The sequence below is a fragment of the Balearica regulorum genome, chromosome 2, assembly GCF_011004875.1.
Source record: "Balearica regulorum gibbericeps isolate bBalReg1 chromosome 2, bBalReg1.pri, whole genome shotgun sequence".
NCBI lineage: Eukaryota > Metazoa > Chordata > Aves > Gruiformes > Gruidae > Balearica > Balearica regulorum.
The window spans coordinates 149,909,154-149,934,666 of NC_046185.1; the positions used below are offsets into that span (position 1 = coordinate 149,909,154).

General features: G+C 37.8%; 2 protein-coding genes across 10 annotated transcripts in view; one reads left to right on the forward strand and one right to left on the reverse strand.

Moving 5' to 3' along the window:
* LOC104631323 (protein nucleotidyltransferase YdiU) lies at nt 1-21,934 on the reverse strand. Of its 8 annotated transcripts, none has more exons than XM_075746402.1 (19): nt 21,730-21,934; nt 20,498-20,541; nt 20,047-20,175; nt 19,225-19,289; nt 19,069-19,125; nt 18,871-18,969; nt 15,057-15,124; nt 14,272-14,359; nt 12,722-12,791; nt 12,019-12,091; nt 11,208-11,291; nt 10,321-10,450; nt 9,612-9,656; nt 9,443-9,524; nt 9,260-9,352; nt 7,701-7,780; nt 6,786-6,829; nt 1,033-1,112; nt 1-699 (listed from the first exon to the last, which is right to left on the reverse strand). In XM_075746402.1, exons 1-19 carry the CDS (start codon nt 21,932-21,934, stop codon nt 577-579), a joined length of 1,659 nt encoding a protein of 552 aa, XP_075602517.1. In that variant the 3' UTR covers nt 1-576. The 8 variants fall into 8 exon arrangements, with proteins under 8 accessions (XP_075602517.1, XP_075602515.1, XP_075602516.1 ...); XM_075746400.1 differs by having other exon boundaries at nt 20,423-20,541; XM_075746401.1 differs by having other exon boundaries at nt 21,697-21,934.
* PDSS1 (decaprenyl diphosphate synthase subunit 1) overlaps nt 21,837-25,513 on the forward strand; it is a 24,025-nt gene continuing 20,348 nt past the window's right edge. The window contains exons 1-3 of one of the 2 annotated variants that reach the window (XM_075746416.1): nt 21,837-21,964; nt 24,253-24,317; nt 25,213-25,336. In XM_075746416.1, the coding sequence (XP_075602531.1) occupies nt 24,253-24,317; nt 25,213-25,336 (189 nt within the window). In that variant the 5' untranslated portion in view covers nt 21,837-21,964. Of the gene's footprint in view, nt 21,965-22,388; nt 22,578-24,252; nt 24,318-25,212; nt 25,337-25,513 lie in introns of those variants that run through there. The other variant, XM_075746415.1, reaches the window with a different exon arrangement.

The following is a 25,513-nucleotide window of genomic DNA, read 5'->3' on the forward strand; positions in this document are numbered from 1 at the left end:
TCTTTGCTCACTATTTAATTGAATCTCCTTTAAATCTTCGTTGGCAATTTAATGGGACAAAACAAGGTCAAGAAGAAAAAAGGTGGCAAGGTCTAAGTGTAAGATGATCCTCTGCTCCAACACTGCAAAGGACTTGAGAACATTTATGTCTTCAGAATACAATTATATTTGAACAGTGTGTAACATTCATCAAAATAATGTATGATTAAAACTAGCTTAGATGGATTTTAAATTGACCAGCCATTAAAAGTTATTGAGACCCACCTGATCAGTCATGAATTCTGAGAGGTTAAGTGTGACAGTTTGGCAGAACTTAAATATTGGGACTCTAATGCACAGCTGAATATGAAGGGCAGAGTTATAAATGCCAATGTAATTTGCTGATGCAACCATACATAGTGGTCCATTTCTTTCATCTTTATATAAAGTTGGTCAAGACCTTGTCTTGCCTAGCAGAGGAGCAGACTCCAGTCCACAAACCGTAAGGGAGAGAAGCTCCTGTGTCTTGATCCATGAATCCTATTTGAAGGCCTGAGCTTTGACCTTGTTCATTGTTCTTGCTCGTTCAAATTTCTCTCAGGATGAGCAGCTTACTTTAAGATCCTTGGACCAAGCTGGGGGACGCAGGGAGTAGCCTGCTTTCTCTGCAGCCTGCTGTCTCTGGAAGGGATGTTGTAAAATCTGCTGCAGGAGATGAACCTGGAAGCAATTCAAATGGGTAAGTTTTTATACAAAAACTTTTCTTGCGAACAAGAAAAGTCTCTGCCACTTCCTATTACGCACCATCCTGGCTCCAGAAACTATTCCATGAGTTGCTTACTCATAGGCTCATAGTACTACTATTAATATAGTCACTACTATTTATGTTGTAATTAATACTATTAATAGTTTTGTTAATATTTTTAATAGTAATTGGTATTAGTACAATGTTGGTCAAAGTGTAACATAGGTTCAAAGTGTAAATGCAACAACTCTTCAATTAACAGTTATGTCTATTAATAAATATGTCAAGAAAGAAATAAATAATTTTACCTCCGAGAAATCATTAAAATTAGCTTTTTGCACTGCTGATTCTGCCATCCAATTCCTAAGTATGTATCTAGGATTAACAGCTGAAACCAAAAGTAAATCATGTTAAATTTAGTTAGACATATTCAACAAAAGCAAAACACAGTCATTGAAACGTTTCATTGAAATCTTCAAGGTTTAATTTGCAGATCAAGAAAAAATGCATAAAAAGGAAAAGGAATGAATTTATTTTTATGCGCTGCTATTTCTTTTTAACCTTGCACAATCAGTAATGCCAAAGTGCCAAACAAAAGTTAGGATAGTGGAACCCCACATTGATACACCTGTTATAAAGATCAGCAGACTTTTGAAATGTGATTAGTTTACCATGGCCTAGGTTTCTGCTACACTGTTGGAAAGCGTATTTTAATGTTGTCAATACATTCCTGGAGATCATAAAATGAGTATTACATTATTTAATGTAATTTGAAGGAATTATTAAGTTATTCATTAAAGTATATGTACTCAGATATTCCTTCTTCTACATCATATATCAAAAGTTTAGCCATAAAAGCTTTTAATGTTGGATTTCAGCTGTATTTTTTTAGAAACTACTTTTTCAACTTTGTCGTATCCTTTGAGTTTCCTGGGAGGAGGGGAGTGCCCAGTTTTTTCCACAAGTGCCTGCTGTATCTTCTGGGAAACACCCATGGCAGCTGCACTGCTGCTCTGGCATGTTCCTGGCTGATTCTGCCTAATTAGTGGCAGGGAGATTATAGGGACATTGAAAAAGAAACTGCGGAATTAGTAACCCAGGCTGTATCTTTACAGGTCAGCAACTCATAAAAGGAGTTCTGTCAAACTGTGTGCGGAGGACAATTCTCATAAGCACACATGGCTTTTATTAGCAATTTTTTAGCAGATAATGTCAACACAACTCTTATTTTTGCTCTGCAATTAAAGCCTAAGATTCTGCTTCAGAAAGCTTTCCCTTTAATTAATGATCAAAACAATGTTACAGATTAACTGTAACAAACATCTCAAGCTTGCATTGTAAGTCTTAATTTGTCATTGGTCTGCATATTTCTGAAATGCAGTAGCTGATTATTACCTGAAGAGATTAATCAGTGATAGCAGAGGCATTATCACCCATGGACTTCAAACCAAAAGTCTGTGATTTACAGACATAAGCAAACTTCATCTGTTCCTTCTCTTTCCACTGATGTTCCAGTAGGTTTTATATGAATAAATGATAGTTCAAGCCTCATATTTTATACATTTCTTTCCAAAAAATCCACATAGCTTTATAAAATATTCTTATAAATACCCTTACAGCATATTTGAAAGAGGCTATTAGAGAAAACAGGGTATTCATCAAACTCACCATCTAAAACTTCCCTCTACCCATTTCCTCTAATCAATTTGTTATAATCTTATTTACAAATAATAAATTATATTAGGAGGGGGACAATCAGAAACAGTATTTTGGATAAAAAGATTAATCTTGATATTGTTCCATTTCCCAAATCACTCTGTTCTTGCCTCTCCTTGTACTGCTTCTTCAGCTTGCAACTGTAACTTGTTTATCCTAGCTGACTACCAAGACAATTGATGTCTTTTGAAAAGCTATGACTGGCTCCATCCAAGGTTTTGTGGTCAGACCATCACAGGACTTTATTTATATTTAATAGCTCCCCATACAGAATTAGTGCCTAGTGCAGTGAACAGACTTCCCTATAATAAGCACTGTTTCTAAAAAGCGCCATTTAAACAGCTAACAAACTAGAATTTACTGAAGCTATGCAATCAGTGAAACAACACTTGCATGATTATTTTATGTATCACAATACAATTCAATTCTTTAGGTTTGGAACTGAATGATAGCCATTTTAAGCCACAAGAGTTGACATACAGCAGCATTACACAAAGGGTCTTTACGTTATTTAGAAAAGGAAAAAAAAAAAAAAAAAAATCACTCTCTGCTCTAGGTGCTGAACTCTGACCACTCATGTTCCTGCCAGAAGACAGAAGGTGAGGCCCTCTTACAAAATCAGAACATGGGCTGAAACCAGAAGCATCTCTGGTGGCGCTGCCGCTCCTTCTTTTATAAAAGCTGCCCAGGTAATAGAACAACGTTCTGGCACAATGTCCAGGTGCTGACTTCCATGAGAACGAAGACTGAGATGCAATCCATCCAGACAGAGACCACCTTCTTTTTCATATTACCGCTGTGCTGAATGTACTCACATGTATTAAACAAAAGCCAATAAATATGACTAGCTATTTGGAACACTGAAAACCTGTACATAGTCACAACACCCTGCCCTAACTGCTATAGAAATAGTGTTTTCCCACTCAGCAAGATAATTTGCTCTGGCCAAGCATTTGATTTAATCCAGTAAATGGGTTTTCAATAGTATAGTGTGATAACAATATAAAAAGAATATTTAAAAGGTGGAGAAGTTAACATATGACTCATACAAAAAATGGTAATTCACATTAAAACCATGACTCATATTAGCAGGAGAATATTTGTCCCAGAAATATATTCTTAACAATTGCAAATTGACAAGTTTCGCAGTGGTGTTAAAAATATCTGTAATTAACACAAGTGACAAGATAATTATGAAAGACTAAGACAAGCCAGATAAGAAAAGGACAAAGCAGAAGAAATTTTGTGCCCTTATGAGCATTTTATGATCTGGTCTACAATTATTTTTTTTACACGTTTCTTTTGTGAAGAAATACAATTATAGACTTGTATTGGGATTTGGATTGTCAAAACTTTTTGATCAACGTTTAGGCAGTAAAAGATAAAGTGCCACTAAGAACTAGAAACTAAATGAAGAGAGAAAAAAATAAAGATAATAAGTGATGAACTTCAAATGCTTCAAGGTAATATACTTTGAGAAGTAAGATATTTTACTACACTCACTAATGATGAGGGAAAGGTGATGAATAATGAGGTTAATGGCAATATATTCAAGGTCAGTCAATAACTAAAGACGAAATTTAGTGGGACATACCAACCCATATAAAAATCTAGATAGAGAGGCACAACAGTTTTGTCTTTAACATGAAAAGCTGGGTAAAAATGTACAATTGGCTGAGCTGAGCCAGATTTCTGCTGTAAGTTGTACTGACAAGTGACAGCTGTTACAAGCAAATACTTAAACCAACAAAAGAAAAAAATTAAAGATACCACAAGGGGCATCTAAGAGATCTATTTAAATGTATAGATGTAAAAGAGAACACCACCACCACTCTGTAAGAAACTTCAGTCACACTGTCATATGGAGCAGCTAGCAAAAATGTAACAAGATTTGTTGATTTTAAAAATAAAATTAAACTTCAAATAAAATAATAACAAATTAACATTGGTAGCCTGTTACAAATTTCGGCAGCTCTGCTGTATGAATATAGAGTGATGACCAATTACACGGAAGAAAAGTTAACTAACTTAACCATGAATCTCTGCATATCAAGTTTTGGACTGCTACCAAAACTGAGACCGCTAGAACAAGTGCGATCCTGGCGGCAAAACCTTTTCCTTGTTTCGTCTGTCTTCTGTACTTCTGAGGTGCAGATGAAAAAACACGATGCTTGTTTGCAGATCATCCCAAACTCAGAATGTCATGATTTTCTCCAAAAGCATATTTAAAAAACCATAGAAAAATAAGAAGTGTGTTTAGACAGTTTTCACATTAAATTTTAGCTGAGAAAAACAGGGAAGCTCAAAAACTTGAAATAGTAGTTGAGCTAAGAGCCTCAGAATCCCACAGTTGAAACTTCTTAACCCTAACAAAATACAAATAATAAACCAAACCTTTCTTCTTGGTAACTGTTTTCATATTAACTTTCTAAAAATACATGTAAAATTGTCAGAAGTGTTCTTAGAAATGGATAGAGCCTTGGTTAGAAAATGTGGATGCAAACTTGAAGGTCCAGGTGATGATAAATTGTGCCCTATGTAGTTTTGATTATCTTATTACTGCAAGCCAGTGCTATCATCTGCCATTTGCCTACTAAATCAATTAAAGCTTTCAAAGAAAACGGCCAATCAATAGCTAATAAAAGAGTAGAGCCATTTCCATTAGAAATGGGAACAAAATACCCTGCAAAGCAGTGTAACATTGAACCTTGTAATACCCCTTGTGCAGAATTTTATCATATCCTGCATTTCCTTCATTCCCTTTTGGCCAGAGATTTTCAGTTGCTCATTGACTTTATAAGCAAATTTCACAAATTTACCACAGCTTACTGCAGATCCAAAAAAATCTCCCCCTGAATAATATAGACAGCTCAATGCAGTACCGCTACCATTTTGTATTTAGAATAACTTGGAGAATCAAAGTACCTTCCTTTGACTTCCATGACTAGATAGTCCTTTCACAAGTAAGGATTTTTTTTCTCCAGGTGCAGGAAAAAAAAAAGTGGGTGCCTATCAGAAACCTGAATTCTTTATAACATGTAGAAAGGATTTGGACTTATTTGAACACTCAGACAAATCTTAGTCCATTGAGCTAGTGCCAGTACAGGATGCCTACCAGAATCTTTCCTGATGTTATCAAAAGTTCATCACTGGAGAAGAACAATGTTCTTCTGAGCAATGCAAACCGACACATTCACAGACTTCTAAAGGAAAGAAATACAGATCAAGGAAAAGATGTTGCTTGCACTCAGGAAAAGCAGATGCAGCAGAAGAGGAAGGGCATCTCTCACAAGGAAGTCAAATCCTAGGGGCCCCTTCAAGGAACACCCTACTTTGCAATGAAGAGTTACAACTTGGGGAGCACCACTTCAAGACACTAAGGTCTTAAGACACGACAAGATACAGACAACCATGTTCCCACAGGCCAATAATAACCTTAAGTTCTTAAGGGAATCAAAAGGGGAAAAAAAATGAATCAATTCCACAAGCACCAAAGAAAGCATGGAACAAGCCGGAGGCCTTGCATCTCCTGAATCCCCAGGATTTATGGAAATCATAAAAAAGGAGGTAAAAAAAATTAAGATAAAAAAGAAATATAAAAAGTTAAACAAAGAACTACAGAAAAGAAAATAAATAAGTAGGTGAATGAGGATTGATATGGAATAGACCATATGTGGACAACTGAATTCAATTGCTTCACTGTCTATATTCACATACGGTGTGACACAGGTCAGAGCAGCCTTTGTGGATACTGATAGGAAAAGTCTTCTTCATGAGGTCTTCATCACTTGTGATTTCAATCACCCAAAATATGAACAGACATGTGCTCTGTCACTGCAGACCAGCAGAATCTAGAGAAGAGCAGCTTGGACTAGTAGTTGTGAGGCATTTCACAGATCTCACGCTCTCAGGCCTCAGTCAACTGATATGACCACGACTGTATCCACAACAAAAGGGGATTGGGCCAGACCAATTTCTTCATAAACACAGATAATTAAATTAAGGATTTTTTTTTTTTTTTAAGGAGGGTAAAGGGGGATCCCTAAGGGGGAAGGGAGCCTCACTGTAGCCAAAGGACTTCTTGATCATTTAACTCATGTAAAAAGTACATATATATTCACAGGTCTAGCCATACACTCATGGCTAGATTCTAATCACAAGAGTGGGTGAAACCAGAGATAGCCACAGTGAATGTATAGTATTACAAGATTCGCAGCAGTGTAATGAGAATGTCTCCTCTTCAGAAAAACAGTACATTTTAGTTCTCCTCAAAAGGAAAAATAACCTATGTAAATAGATATTTGCTATCTCCAAGCATATGATTCCTTTGGAGTGTTTTACTCACTGGTCATTCTTGTTCTTCTCCGCGTGTCTGAATCACCCTCATTACTATACATGAAAAACAAAACAAAAGAAGAAAAAAGAAAGTGCTTTAGCTAATGAGGGTTATGCTTATTTATTTTTAGAAATATCTTATTTGACTTGCATTAAAATCATTAAGTGTTCTGCTTTTGTGTTCAGTGGAAGGAGGTGTGAATCTCTAAGAACGATTAGACTTAGACAAAACTGCACACTTTCTTGTAGGTTTTGTATCTTGTATTGATTTTTTTTCCCCAAAGAATTGTATTTACTGACTAAAATTTCCGAGTACCTGATACGTACTTCTTTTCAATACTATCAGCCATGCATACCATTTATCACTAAGAAAACCACGTTACATTCTTTATTGATTTAAGACAAAAGAATTGGTAGGAAGTTCTAACATGCATGTCTGTATCTATGCAACACCAGCGGTTTCCAAACACAGTCTGTGTATTCACAACTGTTCAACTCTCACCCCCAGTCATCCTAAAGTAGGATTATTACATAGTAAAAAATATATGCATTACCAGTAATGAAACACTATTCATTCCTATGTATTTGCAAAGCCTATTTGTGATTCTTGGACTGAATCTGTAGGACTAGTATTTTAACAAAAATTATCAACCAAAGAAATCTGATCGGTTGCTCAGTGAAGGACAAAAAATACAGACATGTCATTTTTACATACCTGTGTGTCAAAACAGAACTACAATAGTAATTATTATGGAATCTAGCACAATCTAGAACCATAAAGACAAAAAAGGCATATGAAGCCATGTTTGGGCCAGTTTACCATATCTGCTAAAGATTATGGAAAATCATTGCAGATTAAAGTCGCCTGCTTCCAGCAAATACACATCTGGTGTTATTTTTACACTTGAAACTGCATCAGACTTACTGATTTAATCTCAAGAGGTACATAGCAATCCATTTTGAAAATAACTTGTGTTTACCCAGATCCTGGAGAGCCCAGAATTCCTAAAGAGAAAGAAACAGTCATGGTGGGTAATCAGAATTTTGTTCCTGTTAAGCAAAAACCAAAGCAAGTAAATGAATATTAAAAGGATTTAAAATGAAAACATATAATGACCCCTCAAGGAATTTTCTCCCCCAAAATTCTACTAATATATTTTCCTCTTTATTAAAATTCTTTCTTTTTGCTAGCATGACACATCCATATTAATCTATCTCTGTTACGGCAAATTCTACCTAAACACCTCCAGCACTTCACTCTTATTTTTCCTTATTGTCTGGCTTATTGTCTGATCTATTTCATTTTTTAGACTACATAACTAGAGGTTTTACTCTCTTCTGACTTTTGTGCATGGATCAGATCTATTTGTAGAGATTTTTTTATTTTCCAAAATTGTGGAATAAGGAAAATATATTGATAAAGAAAGATAAGGTGTGGAGACAAATAGAAACTTAAGGCTAAAGGAATAGGAGAAGACTGAGGAGAAGACTAGAGACAGTAGGAGAGGAAGAAGGGAGAAGAGACAGAACTTGGAAAAGGCAAACAGAGATAAACCAGAGCTTGGGGTTACTGCCTCCAGTGTTGGACAACCACCACAAACTAGGCTTCCCTGGCTGACTGCACTGAGCTAACAGCTGCTTCATGTTGCTTGGTTGAGAAAAAGTAGCCAAAGCTCACAGACAAAAAATGAACTTCAGAGAAAGAACAGATTAGAAAGAAATGGACGCAGATAAAAGAAGGTAAACAGCAGATATACAAGAAAAAAATGGGCAGAAGTTAAGAAAAGGAAATTAAAAGCAAGAACAAAACAAAGTTTTGATCACATTGTGTTTTTTTTAAAAGGAATGGGAGTCAAAAATATAATGAAAACCACATTTAGGTATAAAAATGAGTTAAAATTACAGAAGTGACTAAGAGCTGGGGGTCAGGCAGGTGGATAACAGGCGAGTGTGGGAGTCAAGCATTTGTTCAAAGGTGTGCCGGGTTAGGCTGCTTTAGGAGGAATTTCAGAATGTTTCCAGTTAATACTAAATGAATGTAAGGACTCCTGCAGTGTTTCCAAAGAATTCTGGCATTTTTAGGTCAATTTTGGTGTGCAGCTGGAAAAAAACATAAGAGAGGGGGAAAAGTTCTTCCTAACAGACCCATCTTAAATGTGAAGAAAATCACATCCTCACCTGTGCATGAATATTTATGACTACTCATACTGGACCTGTACCAGAGGCTGAAAATCTGACTTCAGCACTCTTCATTAATGTATCTTTCATTAGCACTCTTCGTTAACGTATCCTTCATTACCAGACACAGGCTTAACATGGGGCGGTAGCACGACACAGATATATAAACCTCCCTGTCCCTTAATAATGCTACAATGACACATTTCCCAGACAAATCATGGCTTGAGACATCCTCTATTATACCAGGGTTATGTGCAATTTGATCGCTTATTTTGTATCAAGTATTCCTAAAATTGGAAATAATACCTCAGGAATATGGAGTTCCTTTAACTGGTCTGCAGTAATTTCACTGAGCTGTCGAAATGTCATTGTAAAATCAGCCTTTGTATCTTCCATAAGCTAATGAAAAGAAGATACTTCTATTAGTGTTTTTAAAGTATGGGGTATCTGTTCAGATGTGTGCCAACAAAATTAGCAAAGCAAACTCACTTTTAGGAGGAAAGCAATCAAATAGTTATCATCCTCATTCTCCCCAAGAAGACCCAATTTTGTTTTGAATAGTTCTGTGAAACTGAAAATAGTAACAAAGTAAGGAAATTGTTACATAATATAATTTATAGTACGGTGATTACAAGGTTTGAGTTCTGGAACTGCATACCGCATGTAATAGCGCTCACCATACCCCTCCAAAATCTGGGAAGCTCTGCAAAAACAAAAGAAATGTCAAATTCTGTGGAACTGAAATACTACCATGGGTACAATCCCACTGTACACTAAACAATGAAAACTTCCGTCTGATACCTCACAAACATCGATATTCTGAAACAAGTGAGATCTGTAGTGAGAATAAGACTGAGGAGAAACATTTTAACACGCTTCAAATACATAAATAGCTGCTGCAAAGAACAAAAATACATTGTTCTTTGTATTCACACCAAGTAAAATGTCAGTTTAAACTGCACAAAAGAAGATTCGTATTAGGAATCTTTACAATAGGATATTAGAATACTGTCTCATTACTTCAGGAGGGTGTATGGTCTTCATAAGTAAGCATCTTAAAGAACAAGCTAGACAAACTTAGAATAGAAAACTACAGGCAAAGGTCCTACCTCAGTGAAAGGAGAATGGACCACACGACGTCTAGGACCACCTTCCAGTCATATTTTGCTATTATTTATGACCAACGGAAACTTTTTTTCCTTCCTTCCAACCTTATTCTGGCCAATAATTAATTCAGAATCAATTTCCACTTAGAAAAAAAGATTTTAAAAGCTAATCCTTTTCTTTCCCATGCACGTGGTGATTAGAGGGTCTCCTATCCCATTCTTTTAAGCATTAAGCATTAAGATATTTTAAGGATTACTTACAGCTGCTTTTGCCTGGGATCCAATAAAGGTTTTAGAGCTTGTAACAGCTTGCTCAGATTAAACAGCCCAACATTTGCCTGGTTTCCTATTTTATACCTCCCTTCATCATCAGATGTGTTTGGAACAAAATCTGTTTCAAACAAAACATTACTTTTCCATAACAGAGTGATCACAATAAACAATTGATGTTAAAATACTGAAGTGCATTAATTTTTATACTTACACAGCAAACTAATAAAAGCCCTAAAATTACTAAATATTTAAAATCAGATCCCAAGGATACTAATTTACAGTGCATTAACTCAAGATCTATTATTTGCAAATCTAAGGAATACATCCTTCACGGACAAGTTCCCATGTGTCACAAGTGACATTTTTCCTACTTGAAGATACAAAATAAATTCAGATCTTTAAACAGAAAAAAGACCATTTTTACACTAAAATCAATGTCTGATTCAATGTTTTTTACTACATATAATGCTACTATTTAGCACACAGGCTAAGCAAACAACCAGATTCAGGATTTGTAAGTATTTTTGGAAAAGTAACATGTATAAACATGTATTTAAATAAACAGGAAACCTAAGCAAGATTTGTTTCAGTTGTATTTAATTGATGAAGTTCACTGGAAACATTCTCCTGAAAATGGGTTTAATAGTAATAGTTCATTAACAAGACTTTTAGCACTTGAAATGCAACCTGTATAGCGTATCATAAAACTGGGCTCTGATATATCGTTTTCCCTAAAACTTTTCACACAATGCACATGCTTGGGATTTTTCTGCTAATAATGCTGGGAGTTTTCATGCACACAGGAACTACATAAATTAATACAAAGGATTTATTTAAAATAAAAAATTATATTTAAAAACAGGTGCTACACTCACTTGGGTCATAGGAGTCCATAAATCCAAATGGACCATAATCTATTGTTATGGATAATAAACTGAAGTTATCTGTATTGCACACACCTATAATTAAACAACAAGGAGAAACAAAAGTTAAAATTCCACCTGTAGTCTCCTGAAAAGTTGCTGTGAAATAGATCCACTGAATCTAGAGAACTTAGGAGCAGTTCCCTTTCAGAAGACAGACTCTGGAAAATAAACTTTCTCTTCCCCTGGCCTGGCATGCATTTTAAGTATGAAAATGAGAAACTGTTCACTACATTATCTTGCATCTGTTTTCTATACCTAGGTGGCACTGTTTCCTTTTCAGTTCTACACACTGTTGAAACAGCATCTTGCAAACAGCATTAGATACTTCCTTGCAAGTTGAATGAGTGCTGTATTAGTTATTTTTCATAACATAAATCTGAAACAAAGGTAGACAGTACTGTATCCTAAACACTATAAAAGGCCAGGTTTTTATGTGGATGCATCAACTTCAGAGCAATTAAACTTTTATATGACATCAATATATGGTCTTCGTACATCAGACTATTACAACAATTCTGAGAATTCTTACTCCCATATTCTTGCTTCTGTCAGATACAGTCACGCCTCGAAAGAGCAGAAATTCTGATCAGAAGCTCCTAACTCTGTTATGAAAAAACTTGTATTTTAATGCATAACAGATACCGCTGTAGGGGAAGACATCAGAAGAACTGAAGAACAAAGTGAGAAATAAAAGCCACCTCTAAGTGTATCACTCTAAAGAGTCATTCCTGTAAAGTCAATGCCATCTATTGCAGCTTACCATGTGCAAACCCCACAGACATCCACAATGCAATCAAATTTGCTGTCTCTGATACGACTGTAGAGAAAAAATCCTAAAATCAAATAAAACTTTTACTTCAAGTCCTCTGATTCAAAAATATGGAATACAATAGATAACATAAACATTTGATTCACTTTAGAAATATGACATACATTCTATTTTTAAATGTATACCTCTGTCTGTCAGGACTTTTCATTCACATTCTAAATAATGTGACTGCACAATAACTTTATCCAGCAAAGACTATGATTAAATAAGTACATACAGATGCCCTAAAAGAAATTAGGAAGTCAAAAAAAGAAACAGACACTATATATACTAGTGTATATACTAGTAGTATATATATTACATTTACAATAAAAAAAACATAATTCATCATTTCATGACCACTGCTCACTTAAAATCTAAGCAGTATGAGAACAAAAAAATAACAGAAAATGGAAGCTTCCCAACAAACATTTCCATAATGAAAAGTGGTGAAAAATGTTCATATTTGACTTTGATAAAAAAACAACTTCAAGAAGTAGGTTACTGAAGAGAGTTAACAAACTTTAGCTAATAAAACCTGAAAGCTTACTTCAAATTTTAAAACCTTTTAAAACTTAAAAGTTTGAAAAGCTTTGTATAATTTTTGTTCACATGCACATGTGGAAAATAAAAATAACTTTTAAAAAAGACTTACCAGATATCTATTTGAATCATTCAGGGCTACTGATGGAAAATGTTCCTGGATGATAAAGTCAAGCAATCTTCTGTAATAGGAGAGGCAGAATTCTTTAAACAAAACTGGTAGTTTTAGAACTGATTATTCAAAATTCTTTTTTTCAAACAGATAAATGCTGATCTACAGCTTGCTGCAAACACTGATTAGAAAATGCAATCTATTCATTCCAATGAGTCTTAGATTAAGACCTTCCAAATGCTTAGAGACAAAACCTAAGGTTCCAGTTATAAATACGACTGGAGACTGACATGCAGAGCTAAAATTTTTCCCACGTGTTAAACTTCCGGAGCACACCAGGATCTGGTTTTGCATGCAGTAGCATCAATTTTTTAGGGGGAAAAAAAAAGTTTGTGCATCCAAAAAAAAAAAGTATATGATTACAAGGAATAATTCTACATCAGAATTCTCACAAAGAAAATGTTATGGCTGAAATCTTATCAAGTAGGGTTACTTGCCATAGTAACTGGCCATTCCCAAAACAGTGCTGCATAGTCCTACAAGACAGGCTCAGGAAACTGGGATACATGCATTAAAAATTGCAATGCCTGTCAGATGCTTATCTTTGTAGATCTAAAGCTTTAAAGTAGAGTGGCTGGCACGTAGTACATTTAGGAGGTCCCTGTAGGACCCTCTTGTGGTCACAGCCAGCCAGGGCCACTGGCACAGGAAGCTGTAAGCACTATCTAACACTTGGAGTAGGCAGCCTGGGCAAGGATTGGAGCTGGGCAAGGGTTGGACTTGGGCAAGGGTTGTCTGGCTGTGCACACAAATATCTAGATTTTACCTTCTAATCAGGTTGTTGGAGCAAATCACTGAACTCTCCTCAAACTATGATGATTTTAACAGGGTACCTAGCAACCTGACCTTTAGACAGGGATCCAACCTATTGCCTCTGAATTTTAACTGTTTGCTCCAGGACATGCTCTTTCAGGAGGACCTTCTCTGTGGGGGAAGCACAGACGGTCACACTAGCCTTGGCCTGCACTTGGCCACTCTTTCTGAGGCCCCCTCCAAAACAGGCAGGAAGTAGTCATCTATTTTGCATGAGTACAACTGATCTTTACCTGCTACTTAAATCCAATGGGTCACAAATACTTTAACAAAACAAAAACAACAAAAAAACCCCAAAACTTAAAATCAGTTCCTTAATTCAGTTTTACAACTAAAATCTGCTGTGAGATTTCAAAAAAAAGGAAAGAAGGACAGTATAGAGTGATGAGGGAAGTTAAATTGCATTATCAATTACAACAATGTACAACTGCTGCTATGAGTTCTTGCTCATTTTTAAGCACCCCAGCACAATTTCTACTGCTCCTGAGAAACTTTAAAATATTTACAGTAAACATAAAAAATTGGCATGCTAATTGCATGACACACACAAAAAAGCTTATCTTTCTAAATTATGTAATCTTCCCTTCTAAATACTTTGTCTAAATTCCAGCTGCATTCTAACACGTATTTGATTATTAAGAAAACTAATATAGTTACTATGAAGATTAAATTCAAACCTTTGTAAGTCCAGTTCCCCAGAATGAGCTAAGATTTCTAAGGATCCTATACGAAACCACGATTTGGCAAGACGTAGCACTATTGCACCTTTAATATAGACACATGTGTTTAAATGTAAACAGAGTATCAGCAAAATAAAATAGTTCCATAGTAAAAGCCATCATGTGTTGTTTCTATAGACGCGGAATTTATATATGCACAGTTAAACTGGTATTTTTCTAAGTGTGCTCAATGCATAACAGATAAATATGTATAATATTACTTTACTACACATACATTTTAATGATAAAGCTTAATTTGCTATACCAGCAATCACAGGCAAAATTCCAGTACTGCATTAATAAGAAATTACTCCAGAGATGCTAGCAACAAAGAAAAAATCAACATAAATAGATTTTTCCCCATGCTGTGCCATCCCATTCTTTTTCAGGGCAGTTGTAGGTGATGCAGCAATGGCACAGCGACAGTAGCGTTCCCGCAGTCCTAGAACAATGGAAAATTTCCCTAGTTTTCAATATCATTTTTGTAATGGCAAGTGAAAATAAAAATTATACCCCTACAACACATATGCCACAATCATAGTAGACCTGTTCATAGGGCTTCATTTCTTTAACTAAGATATATTTCAGACTGATTTTCTCAGAAGAAGTTTTATATCTTAATAATTGAAATTAAGCCTATTTAGTACTTTCTATTACACATATTTGACATATTAAAATTAATTTTTGCAATGGAGAGTTAAGTTACAGTATTTCAACATATTATTTTTAAATGTGTTCATTACCTCTTTCTTTCTTAATATTTCCATTGTAAAACTGGTCTCTCCACACATCATCATCACTTACAACTAAGCTGTAACAAACAAGAAACGAACATTAAAGTTATCTCAGCAAAATAATTTACAATAAAGATCAAGTCATATTTTATATAACTTTATTTCTTTCATAAAAAGAAAGATCTTCTTGCTGGCATAGCTTTGTATTTACAAATGACACAAACAGTAAGCTGAGGCTTACCAAGCTTCATTAGCAAGATGCATTTATTTTGTATTTATACAATGTTGTCCCATTTCCATTACTTACACTGTTCCTGGGCAAGGGGTTGCATTCAGAAAAAGTACTGCATTCATTTGGAACCTCAGTGACCAATTAGTGTGATAACATTAAATAAGTCACAATTTCCCTGAGGACAACAAGGAAATTAGGACAGAGAAATTAGAAACCAAATTGTTGCATCAGATGGAAGTTGCCCTTTACGTGAGACAAAATTGTTTTCTCAGGAACTTTGAGGACAGATCTGGGACCTTTAGCAATCAGGAACTGTTCAAATAGTATCAACACACAAAAAAGGCATAATTTTGATGACACATTATAATAATCCCTCTCTTCTTCACTGCTACTTGTACTTGGATTTTTGAAAACAATCTCTTTCTTCCATTTGCCTTAAAATTCTGCACATCCTATAAATTTTCATGTTTATCCAAATATTTAGATTTGTAAGTGCTTGGAACAACTTTGTTGCTTTAAAATACTTCACAACTTACATTCATTTTACAAAATAAAATACGTAATTTCACTGTATTTTCTGTTATATCAGAAAAAATAAAATTGAATCAATCCTCACAAACTATGCAAGGGTATCATATTCCCCTAAGGTTAATGTGTAGGAAGTTTTCTCTCCAAAGCAACTGGGATTACACTGAAGATCATCACAGAGTTAAAACAACTCCCAGGTGTTAAATTTTGAGAGTACACTAGATTCTGGTTTTATGTGCTTTTACATACATCAAAATTTTAGAAAGAATTTAGTTGGATCAAAAATGTGGGGTATGCATATAAACATAAATATGTACCAAAAAATCATGAAAAGGAATGATTTGTCTGAATTCTTACACTGTGCAGTTGCTTGCAACAGTAACCATGGCTTTGAAACTAAATTATTATTATAATATTCAGTATTTTTGAAGGTATCTAGTAGCTATCCAAACTGTTAACTGTGAAGAACAGGCAGTGAATTTTTCCAGAAGAAGGGAAAAAGTATCTGAAAATCAATCTGCTCCCATCACTGGAGCTGTACTGATACAAGCAACATTAGGAATTTTTTTCAAAAAAAGACTCTTTTGGAAACAATCATATATACGATCGGTATGTCAGTAGGAGTAAGTACAAAAAGTGCTGACATAAATGAGATGGAAGAAGAAAAACGTAATCCTTCAAGAAAAACAAAAGTATTCAAAACCAGGGAACCCCAGGCACTAACAAAATAGTGTGTGCATCAGAGCACTAAGGGAGACAAGTCAGAATAATAATGCTATTAAATTTTACTGTTTTGAACAGACCCCTGCCAAAAGCAGTTGTTTCTTTTTGGCGATGTAACTCTTAGCAAGCTTTCTGCAAAACTCATGCAGAATACCAGCACTTCCCTTATTAATGACAAAAAGTCCACGTGGGCATTAACATTTGGTTAGTTACTAATACGAGTTAATGGACAAGTAACACTTAAGAGCTGGCCAGATAGTGGAGCAGCCACATAAAGATAACTACATTCCCACTATAAAAATAGTTTTCAAATGGTCCCTGCAGTTGATAAGGGCCATTATTTGAGAGAAGGCAGCAGGAGATCAGACATACACTCAACCACAGTAAATGGAGCACTGAAATTGCTCTTACACCAGAGAAGCTGGAACAGCACTCACAGACGGATGGACGGATTATATCCCTCCCTACCCCTGGCTCTAGCTTAAGGGCCGGACTTTACAGTCCCAAGTGCTCTGCTTGCTGTTTTGCATGAACATCAAGCCCTATGCAAGTAAAGGCCACTCTGAAAACTATGACTATTGCCTCACTTTTTTGACCTAATACATAACACTGCTAACTGGTAGTCCCGGTATGTGACTAAAATGGTACCATATGAAGAAGTGTTCTTTATCTGGCAATACAGTCATAAAATGTAGCATCCCATTGGGAACACAGTAATTAAAATTAATAGAGCAAACCAACCTGCTGGGTGTTCCAGGATAAGCTGTAAGGCTTTTCCCTACACTTCTGCCAAGACTTGACAAGACCTCTGTAAGTGCATCCCACCAGCCTCAGTGCAACAGCTCCCCGTTGGGAAGAATATGGATATCAGCTGGGTTTTTTCCAAATGAAGTCTTGCAAACAGTCTGGAGAGCTTGTACAGCAGTTAAGACAGCCAGGCATTTAACCAATTTGCCAGCAAAGAACTAAAGCACACTGTGTACTCAATAGAATTTGTGCACAGTTAAGGAGTAATTTCATATCGGTTTTGCACTGAACAATTTATTGAGACGACAGCAAAGAAAGGCTATAACCTTGCCAGATGCTTTCCTGCTGATACTCAGACAGATTTAAAGTTCTGCAGTAACAGCCAACAGCAAAGGGTCCCAAGGTGAAGTCAATGAGTAAACCATCAAAAATGTCATTTACAAACACTGCACTTCAACAGAGCAAATGTGTTGGAATTAATGCTAGAGAGATTTGCAGACGCTTTGCAAATACAGACACCTAGCCATGTGGCAGCTGAGTACAGGCCTTTTCTACAGAACAATTATTTTCTTTAAAGCCTGAAATGCTGGAGTACAGACACAAGACTATTTGGAACACAAAATGAACTTGACATTTTAAAAAAGATCATCTGAAAAATTTGGTTTACTTAATTCTGAGAAAATCATCCAAAATGAGTGAATGTATTAGTCTTCTTTGGTTCAAACAGAAGTAGTTTTAAATTACTTTTTTTTACAAAGTCTCCCTCTACTCAAGGGGTGTTTGCACAAACAAAGAAGTGAGAGCAACTGCCTACATTCAGTACTACCTCCAATACTAACATATATTCATCTGACTGACAATTTTTCCTACCAATCTTAAAAATTGCAACTAGGTGACTATGACAATACAGAAATAGCCACTTTCAACATTTTCCTACTTGGCCTGATTCAAGAAAAACTCATCCAAATGCTTAACTTTAGGGTTATAAAAGACTCATTCATTAACCATGTAAAATGTATTAATAGACTCATTGATTAGCCACATACACTAAAGGTATTATTATTTACAGGGCAGGATCTAGTCCTGCTGGTTTTGCAAGTCTTTTGATGAGCAACAAGGGAGAGAACAATTTATTATTTTTTTTTAAAGAGAAGAAACTCTTGATCACAGTATCACAAAAGCTGGAGGGGGGAGCTAGTGTCACACATAATCACTCAATCAAAGTTCCACTTTTTACTTTCTTTGCAAAATGAACCAGATTTCAAATTAAGGTAATTCAGTTAAGACAGTCTTACAAGTGAACAACAGCTGTTCGCTGCAAGACACAGACAGTACACAATATTGTATTTAAACAAAGTGGTACTTTAAAGCATACCAAAGACAAAAGTTTAATTGCTGGAGCTCATTATTACTGGCAAGTTTTATCCAAAAATCTATGAAACTGGAGGGATATATTTTGTTCTCATTGCATACATATGAAAAGAAAGATCTATCCTCTTGGAAACTAATTCTCCTGCTTTATTGATGCTCAGTGAAACTCAGTCACAAAATTAACTGTAAATAAGGATGCTGTGCAAAAGAAAAGAAAAATACCTAGCAGCTCTGCTTGTAGGAATTCCAAGATAGTGCATGGCCTCACTACACAAAAATTCTCGCACAGAAGAGCGAAGCACAGCCCTTCCATCGCCATTCCTAGGGAGAATAGAGAAATAACAAATAGGTCATAAAATCAAAGCAAATTTCAAAAAGAAAACATCCAGTTTCAGTGTACATAGATTAACTGCAACTTACCTGGAGTATGGGGTCTTTCCTGACCCCTTTAACTGTAGTTCCCACCTCTCACCATGCCTGCAAAGATACCATTAGCATTTCTAACAGTACACCTTAGACTATGCATGAATCAGCTAAACAGAATAGAGTTGAATTAGTCACTTAAAAAAGTCACACCTGTTTGTATATACTCCGATCAAGTGAGCTCTTCCATCACCCAGCTGACCTGCCCAGCTACCAAACTGACAAAAATGAAAATTAAGTTATTTTCTTCTATAATTTGTAGCAGCCGTACTTGAAACAGTACAATTTACAGGTAGGTTCTCTGTGATCTACACAATGTAATGACACATTTTCTCAGGCAGTCATTAAGATATTGATCCCTAAAGCTGTATTTCCACACTCACACCAATAATGAATCAGAAAACCACAGAAAAAAAATTAACACCAGTAATCCCTACTTTTTCCTCTACCTTCCAGCTATGACATGCAGCTACAGCCCTGTTTCTTTTGTGTAATGAGCCTTTAAACTGACACAGCTTGTAATTTATTTTTTTTTAATTGGAAATTATGAATCAAATTCTGTCATTCTTTTCCATGAATAATCTTACTCATTTCAATGAAACTTAACTCCTAGTAATCATAGTATTGCAGTGAGGCTCTGTCCTTCTTCACTCCTCTGAGCTGATAATACCTATCATGAATCAGAGCTTGTCAGGCTGCAGGGGTGCTAAGCAGACTCTGCAGCTAACAGAGGGTAAAAAGATAATTTGCTTCTGGCATAAACAGAAGCAAAGAAAGTAGAAATGGTACCATGAAAGAATATTATAGCTCTCTTCCATCTGCAGCCCCTTACAAAGAACAAATCTGCAATCAAAATGTTCGTAAGTGTTCATATACTCACAGGCATGTACTCATATACTTACAGATATTATCAAGGTGTAATTCACATGAAAAGACCTACATAATTCCACCCAGAAGAATGAGTGCCATAGTTACCTGATGACCCCCATACCTATGGGCCAATGGAACAGACTCAACCATCACTTTCCCACCACTGACGAACTGAAGAAAGTCAGATGTTCCTTTGACAGATATATCAAGATCCAAAATATTTTCAAGAACTTCCTGGAGAAAAAAAATAATACAGATGGTACTTGAATATGAACAAATTTTCAGTGGTAATTACTGTGTCTTCTCTACAGATTTCGCCATTAAAAGACATCTCACAATATGTTTTAAATGTTCTATTTGTTTAAAGTATATACTGATAAGCTGCTTTCACAATAAATAGCATATGAATATTAAAATATATTTTAGTACACATATTAACAATCCCTACTAATTGGAGAAGAACAAAAAAATAATAGCCAACCTTTGAAACAGCTACAAGACGAACTCTAGATTTAAAAGGTGTAGGATAGACAATTGAAAAAATGCAGTTTCTCACATTACGGACGTAATTTTCGTGGATCATGTCAACTGGAAAAGGATCTGTCAACATCAAACAGACAAGAAATGCTTTTTTTAAAAAAAAACAATTAATCATATTATTCTAATAGCTTTCTTCTTAAATCCAATCAAAATACTTCAGAAACAATTAAAACCCAATTCTTTACCATGATGTATATTAAGCCTGCATGAAAAGCAAGCCCAAATAAAATCAGGGTTTTTTTCTGTCTGGGATTTTTGAAAAGAAGGATTGAATTCTGCAGTTAAAAAAAATGGTAGTTTTAAGATCTAAAACATATTTAAGTGCAGACTCAATTAACTGTGATTAGAACAGTCTCAGGGTAGTTTTATATTGCACTCAATTATATGCAACCCTAAAAGATATTTGCATGAGACATAAAAGTTCAGCTACCCCCACAGCTGAACGATGTAGTGCAACAGATTAAGTCTGTGCACCCGTAACTGGGGTATAGTGGTCACCACCAAGTAACCTAGGAAACCAGCTTGAAGTCTTCTCTAAGTAATGTAAACAGCAAACGAAAGAGTCAGAAGATGCAGTTCCTGCTGTAGCATGTGTACTCAAAAGATGTGCTTCATTCTTCCTTCAGACCTACTCTGCATTCTGATCCATGGTAACAAAGGACAAATATTTTTTTAAAACACTGCACTAATACTGTGTGCTTTAACATCTTTATGGATTTTTCTTTCAACAAATTTACAATTCTGTGTTAATTATAAAACTGCAGTACCTCACAGTCACTGTTTTGTAAAAATGGTAAGGTAGTTAGCATCTCTGGAGACTTGCTGTTATTCATGTTTCTCAATACCTCTAATGACAAATCCTGTTACAGCCAGCTGCCACAAGATTTATCACTGATTATTATTTCTTAATGTTCCCAAGCAATTGTATCACCCGAAGATATTATTTATATAATGTTATCATATAAATTAACTTTATTATTATATTACAGGCAATTCTGTATGCCTGAAAGCTATACGTACTTCAAACCAGGTGTCACAATATCAATTTTGCATTAACACATAACTGGGACACACGCATCTCTCCATTACAATAAATTGCTAATACAAGAAAGGAAAACTCCTTATGGCCAATCTAGTTTTAATTTAAAAAATACTAAGTAATTGTGTGTATAAGGTCTTCACTAAGTTACTGCTTTAGTAGCTGCAACAACCCACCAAGCCAAAGCAACCAGGCACGGCAGGGCGTACCTAGGAGGCTTTCTGAGGAGAGGGGCCATGCGCAGAGGTCAGCCTCCCCCCGCCGCCGCCGGCAGTGCCCCGGCTCGGGGTGCGAGGCGTTGGGGCCCAGAGGAGCCCGGCACAGCCCGCGGGAGGCACAGAGCAGGGCCGGCCGCCCAGCCCCGGCCCCGCAGGCCCACGCCAGCCAGGCGGCCAGCCAGGGGGGCCACCACATGCCCCCCAGACCTCGCCTTCTCCAAGTCACGTAAGAAACCGGCTTGAAGTCTCCCTCCTCTCAAAAAAAAAGCTCTCCTCTCTTATCTCTTCACAGAGATTTCAGGGGAGAGCTGGGGCCTCCTCCGAACGGGAAGGACTGAGCGGCTTCAGCGACAGCCGCTCTCCCTGCACTGGGCCGGGGCCCGCCACCACCCGCCCGCCAGGCAGGCTGGCAGAGCCGGATCCCCGGGGAAGGACGGCGGCGGCCCAAGCGCTGTCCCACAGCCGGGTGCGGTGGCCGGGCCGGGCCCTGCCAGGTGGCGCCGCTTTCCCGCCCGGCCCTCAGCCGCGCTTGGCGCTCCGAGGGAGCAGCAGGAGGCGAGGGGAGGAACGGAAAGCCGAAAGGGGGGGGCCCCCCGCCTGCCCGGATGTCCTCCCGGCACCCCTACCAGAGGGTGACGGCGACGCTGGGTTTCCGCGTCCGGGTCGCGGCGGTGCCGGAAGGCGGTGCCGGCGCGGCGGGGCTGGGGGACACCATGGCCTTGCGCTGGTGGTGGCGGTGCGGCGCCTCCTCCCGCCGGGCGCCGCCGCTCGGCTCCCTGCCGCGCCTCCGCCCGCCGGGGCCCGGCTCCCGCACCCCGCCGCCGGCCCCCAGCGCGGCGGTGAGTGCGAAGCGGCGGCGGGCGCCTGGAGGTCACCGGGAATGAATGGGGCGTAGGGTCGGGCGGTCACAGCTGCCCTCCGTTGGGGCCGCGGCTCCTTCGGCCTTTTTTCAGCCCACGTCTTCCCCCCTGCTCGGGAAGCGCGAAGGCCCGAAGGCTGTTCCGGTGTGCGATGGCCGGTGGCGGGTGGGCAGTTCCCTGCCTGGGGCGCGGGGTGAGGGGGGGCTTGCAGGAGGCTGGTGCGCTCTCGGTGCAAGGTTAAATACTGGGTTAAGGGTTTTCAGGGCAGGATTGGTTACTAGTGTGGGGAAGAACCTCTCGGACTCTTCTCTAGGTGGGAGCAGGGAAAGTGATACTCGTTACTGCGAGATTTTCAACGTGTTTCTGTGTAAGTTAGCATTAGGAGTTGTAATGGGGGGCAGTTCTCCCACTGTATTTGTTTACACCTTCCTCAGAAGGCCAGTCTGCTTTCTGATCTGCAGTAAAGTGTTCTGGCTGTGATGTGTGCAGCATCGTGCGTGACCCAGTCTTCCAGTGTTAAGCAGCAGTGTAAGGGAGTCTGTGCCCTCACCAAAGCAAGATTAGGAAAAGGTCAGCTTTTTTTTAACAACAGAAAACAGTGAGAGGTATGAGAGAGCAAACTTACGAAGGTCTCAGCCATAGGGCTGGGCACTGAAGTCAGGCAGCAGTGAGTTGCAAATCCATATTAAGTAAGGGTTCCTCTCCCTCCCTTATCTCCTTGCCTGGCCTTTTTTCATCTTGTACACAAGGAGGGTGGAAGGGTGCCCTGGAGCCTTGTGTGGTGCTCTTGTTTCTCTTCCTGTCTCCAAGGAGAGAGAGAGAGAGACTTCAGGAGACACTGAGGCATGAGGAGCAAGTTGGGGGAACTCTTCTCCAGTTCTAGGTCTCCTTGAGCATTTCTGTGTGGGCTTTTGGAGAAGCAGTTTGGTGGATTGCAATGATTTCAGGCTGAGTCAGTGTGCACTCTAGGGCAGGGCTGGGTAGTTCTTGGCAGCAATTCCAGGAACAGAGCAAAAGGTGCGTTTCCTTTCTCAGTCTATCTCTGCTGGAGTCGTGTACCTGGGACTGTGCCTTCCAGGCTCCTGGACTCAGTCAGCAGGGAGACATCATTGGAAAGATTTCTGTGTTTGGAGGTTAGGTTCTTTACATCTAGCAGGGAAAATGTGCAGGTGTAAATTATCATAAGAAGCAGGCTGAATTAAAATTGCTTCAGGGAAAACAAGGACATGTTCTTCTGTCAATGTAGTAGTTTGCAGAAACACCTTTTGTCCTTTTCTCTGTGCCTTGACTGATGCCATCCAGATTTATCTGCAAGACACGGTACGCTTGAAAATTGCACCTTCCATGAGTGCAAAAGCAAGGTTTCATTAGAGCAGTTCTGGGAAGTTAACTGATAAGCCTCCTGGGCTGTTCCTGCGAGGGGAGAAAGTCCAGCACTCCTGAGTGGAAGAGTCAATTTAAGTCAGAAGCTAATTTACATACTGGCGGTTATATCTCATGTGATATGGAAGGAGATTGAGACTCCCTTTGCTGCTGGGTTGTTAAAATGGAGAAATAGAACAGTGCTGATGAACAGACCCTTGTTTTTTTGTAATAAAATGTTTTCTGTCAGTTTAAAATTCTGTTAAATTAACCCTGATTTTTCTTCATGCAGATGTGTCACTTTATCCAAAGAAGTTCACCTTTGTCATTTCCAAAAAGTTGTAATATATTTTGGCGGTAAGTTGGAGATTCATATTGTTGTGTAATGGGTAAAGACATCGTTATTGAGTGAACTGTGTAGTTACACCTGTGAACCGTAAACTTTGAAAATAAGCTTATTCACTCTAGTACATAGCTGGATAATTCTGTGTAGACTGTTGCTATGGTGCTGAGTCTGAATCTAAGTCCTCCATCCTGGAGAGCAATGGGCAAAGCAAGAATGCCCTCCAAAAACCCGTACGGTTCACTTTAAAAAAATAAACGTAACAGGCAGCATAAACTTCAACTCCAGGGAACATCAAAAAAAAAAATAATTCAGGCCTAAGCCTAATGCATTTTAATGCATCCAGGTGGTTTTTTCACCCTTTAGTGATGAACTTACATAGCATCATCATGCTACCTGGAAGTACTGATTTAATTTATAATTTATCATGTAGTGGGGCGTTGCAAAGGAGCGTTTTCAAATCCAAGTCAGGAATATTTTTCCAGAAGTATACAGGAGAGGGAAGAAAGTAACAGAATTATTGTGTTACTGGAAGATGAAGGCTTCATCCCCAAATGTACGCTCTGCTATCGATAGTGTATTCAAAAGGAATACATTGAGCACGATGTATTTTTATGTGTCTCAGAAGACTTCTGTTAAGGGGGGGGGGGGGTGTTATTGTTTGCCAAATGCTGCAGTTTGCCAGCTCCTAAAAGTCTGTGATCATGGATATGTAGGTGTGCTGTCCTTGCACCTTATTAGTTGGCTGAAAAGGGTGTTTTGATGCCTTCGGTTTATATTTTAGCCATTTGGTTAAATTTTGTGTGAGGGGAAGGGAGGAGGAGAAAATGCTTTGAAATATTTCTGTTTGGGAAATCAGGGAAAGTTTGCTTTTAACAATGTTACTCTTGTGGAAAACCTTGTGGCCAGGTTTCATCATACCAGTGCATCACACTTGTGCAGCTGCAGTAAGACAGTTAGTGATGAAAAATACCAAGACCCTTTTCAACTTGGTAGAAAAGACTTGAAGAATCTCTATGAAGATATTAAAAAGGTGAGGCATTTTTGGTGACTATTCTGGGATGTTGTGATGATTCTGATTTTAATAGCAACTATCGCTTTGGAGGACAGTTATTGAAAGAATATTCTTTAAGTTTATGAACAGCTGTCTGAAACTTAAACTGAAGGCAAAGAGAGCATTTCTACATGTCTTATAGAACCAGATTGCTTT

Excerpts from the sequence above, each read along its gene's own strand:
- LOC104631323 (XM_075746399.1), bottom strand. The coding sequence starts at position 21,934 with ATGTGGTGGCCCCCCTGGCTGGCCGCCTGGCTGGCGTGGGCCTGCGGG. Across the intron at positions 18,970-19,068 it reads GGAAAGACCCCATACTCCAG|GAATGGCGATGGAAGGGCTG; the intron begins GTAAGTTGCAGT and ends TATTCTCCCTAG. Across the intron at positions 1,113-6,785 it reads GAGAAGAACAAGAATGACCA|CTGTTAATCCTAGATACATA; the intron begins GTGAGTAAAACA and ends TTTTGGTTTCAG.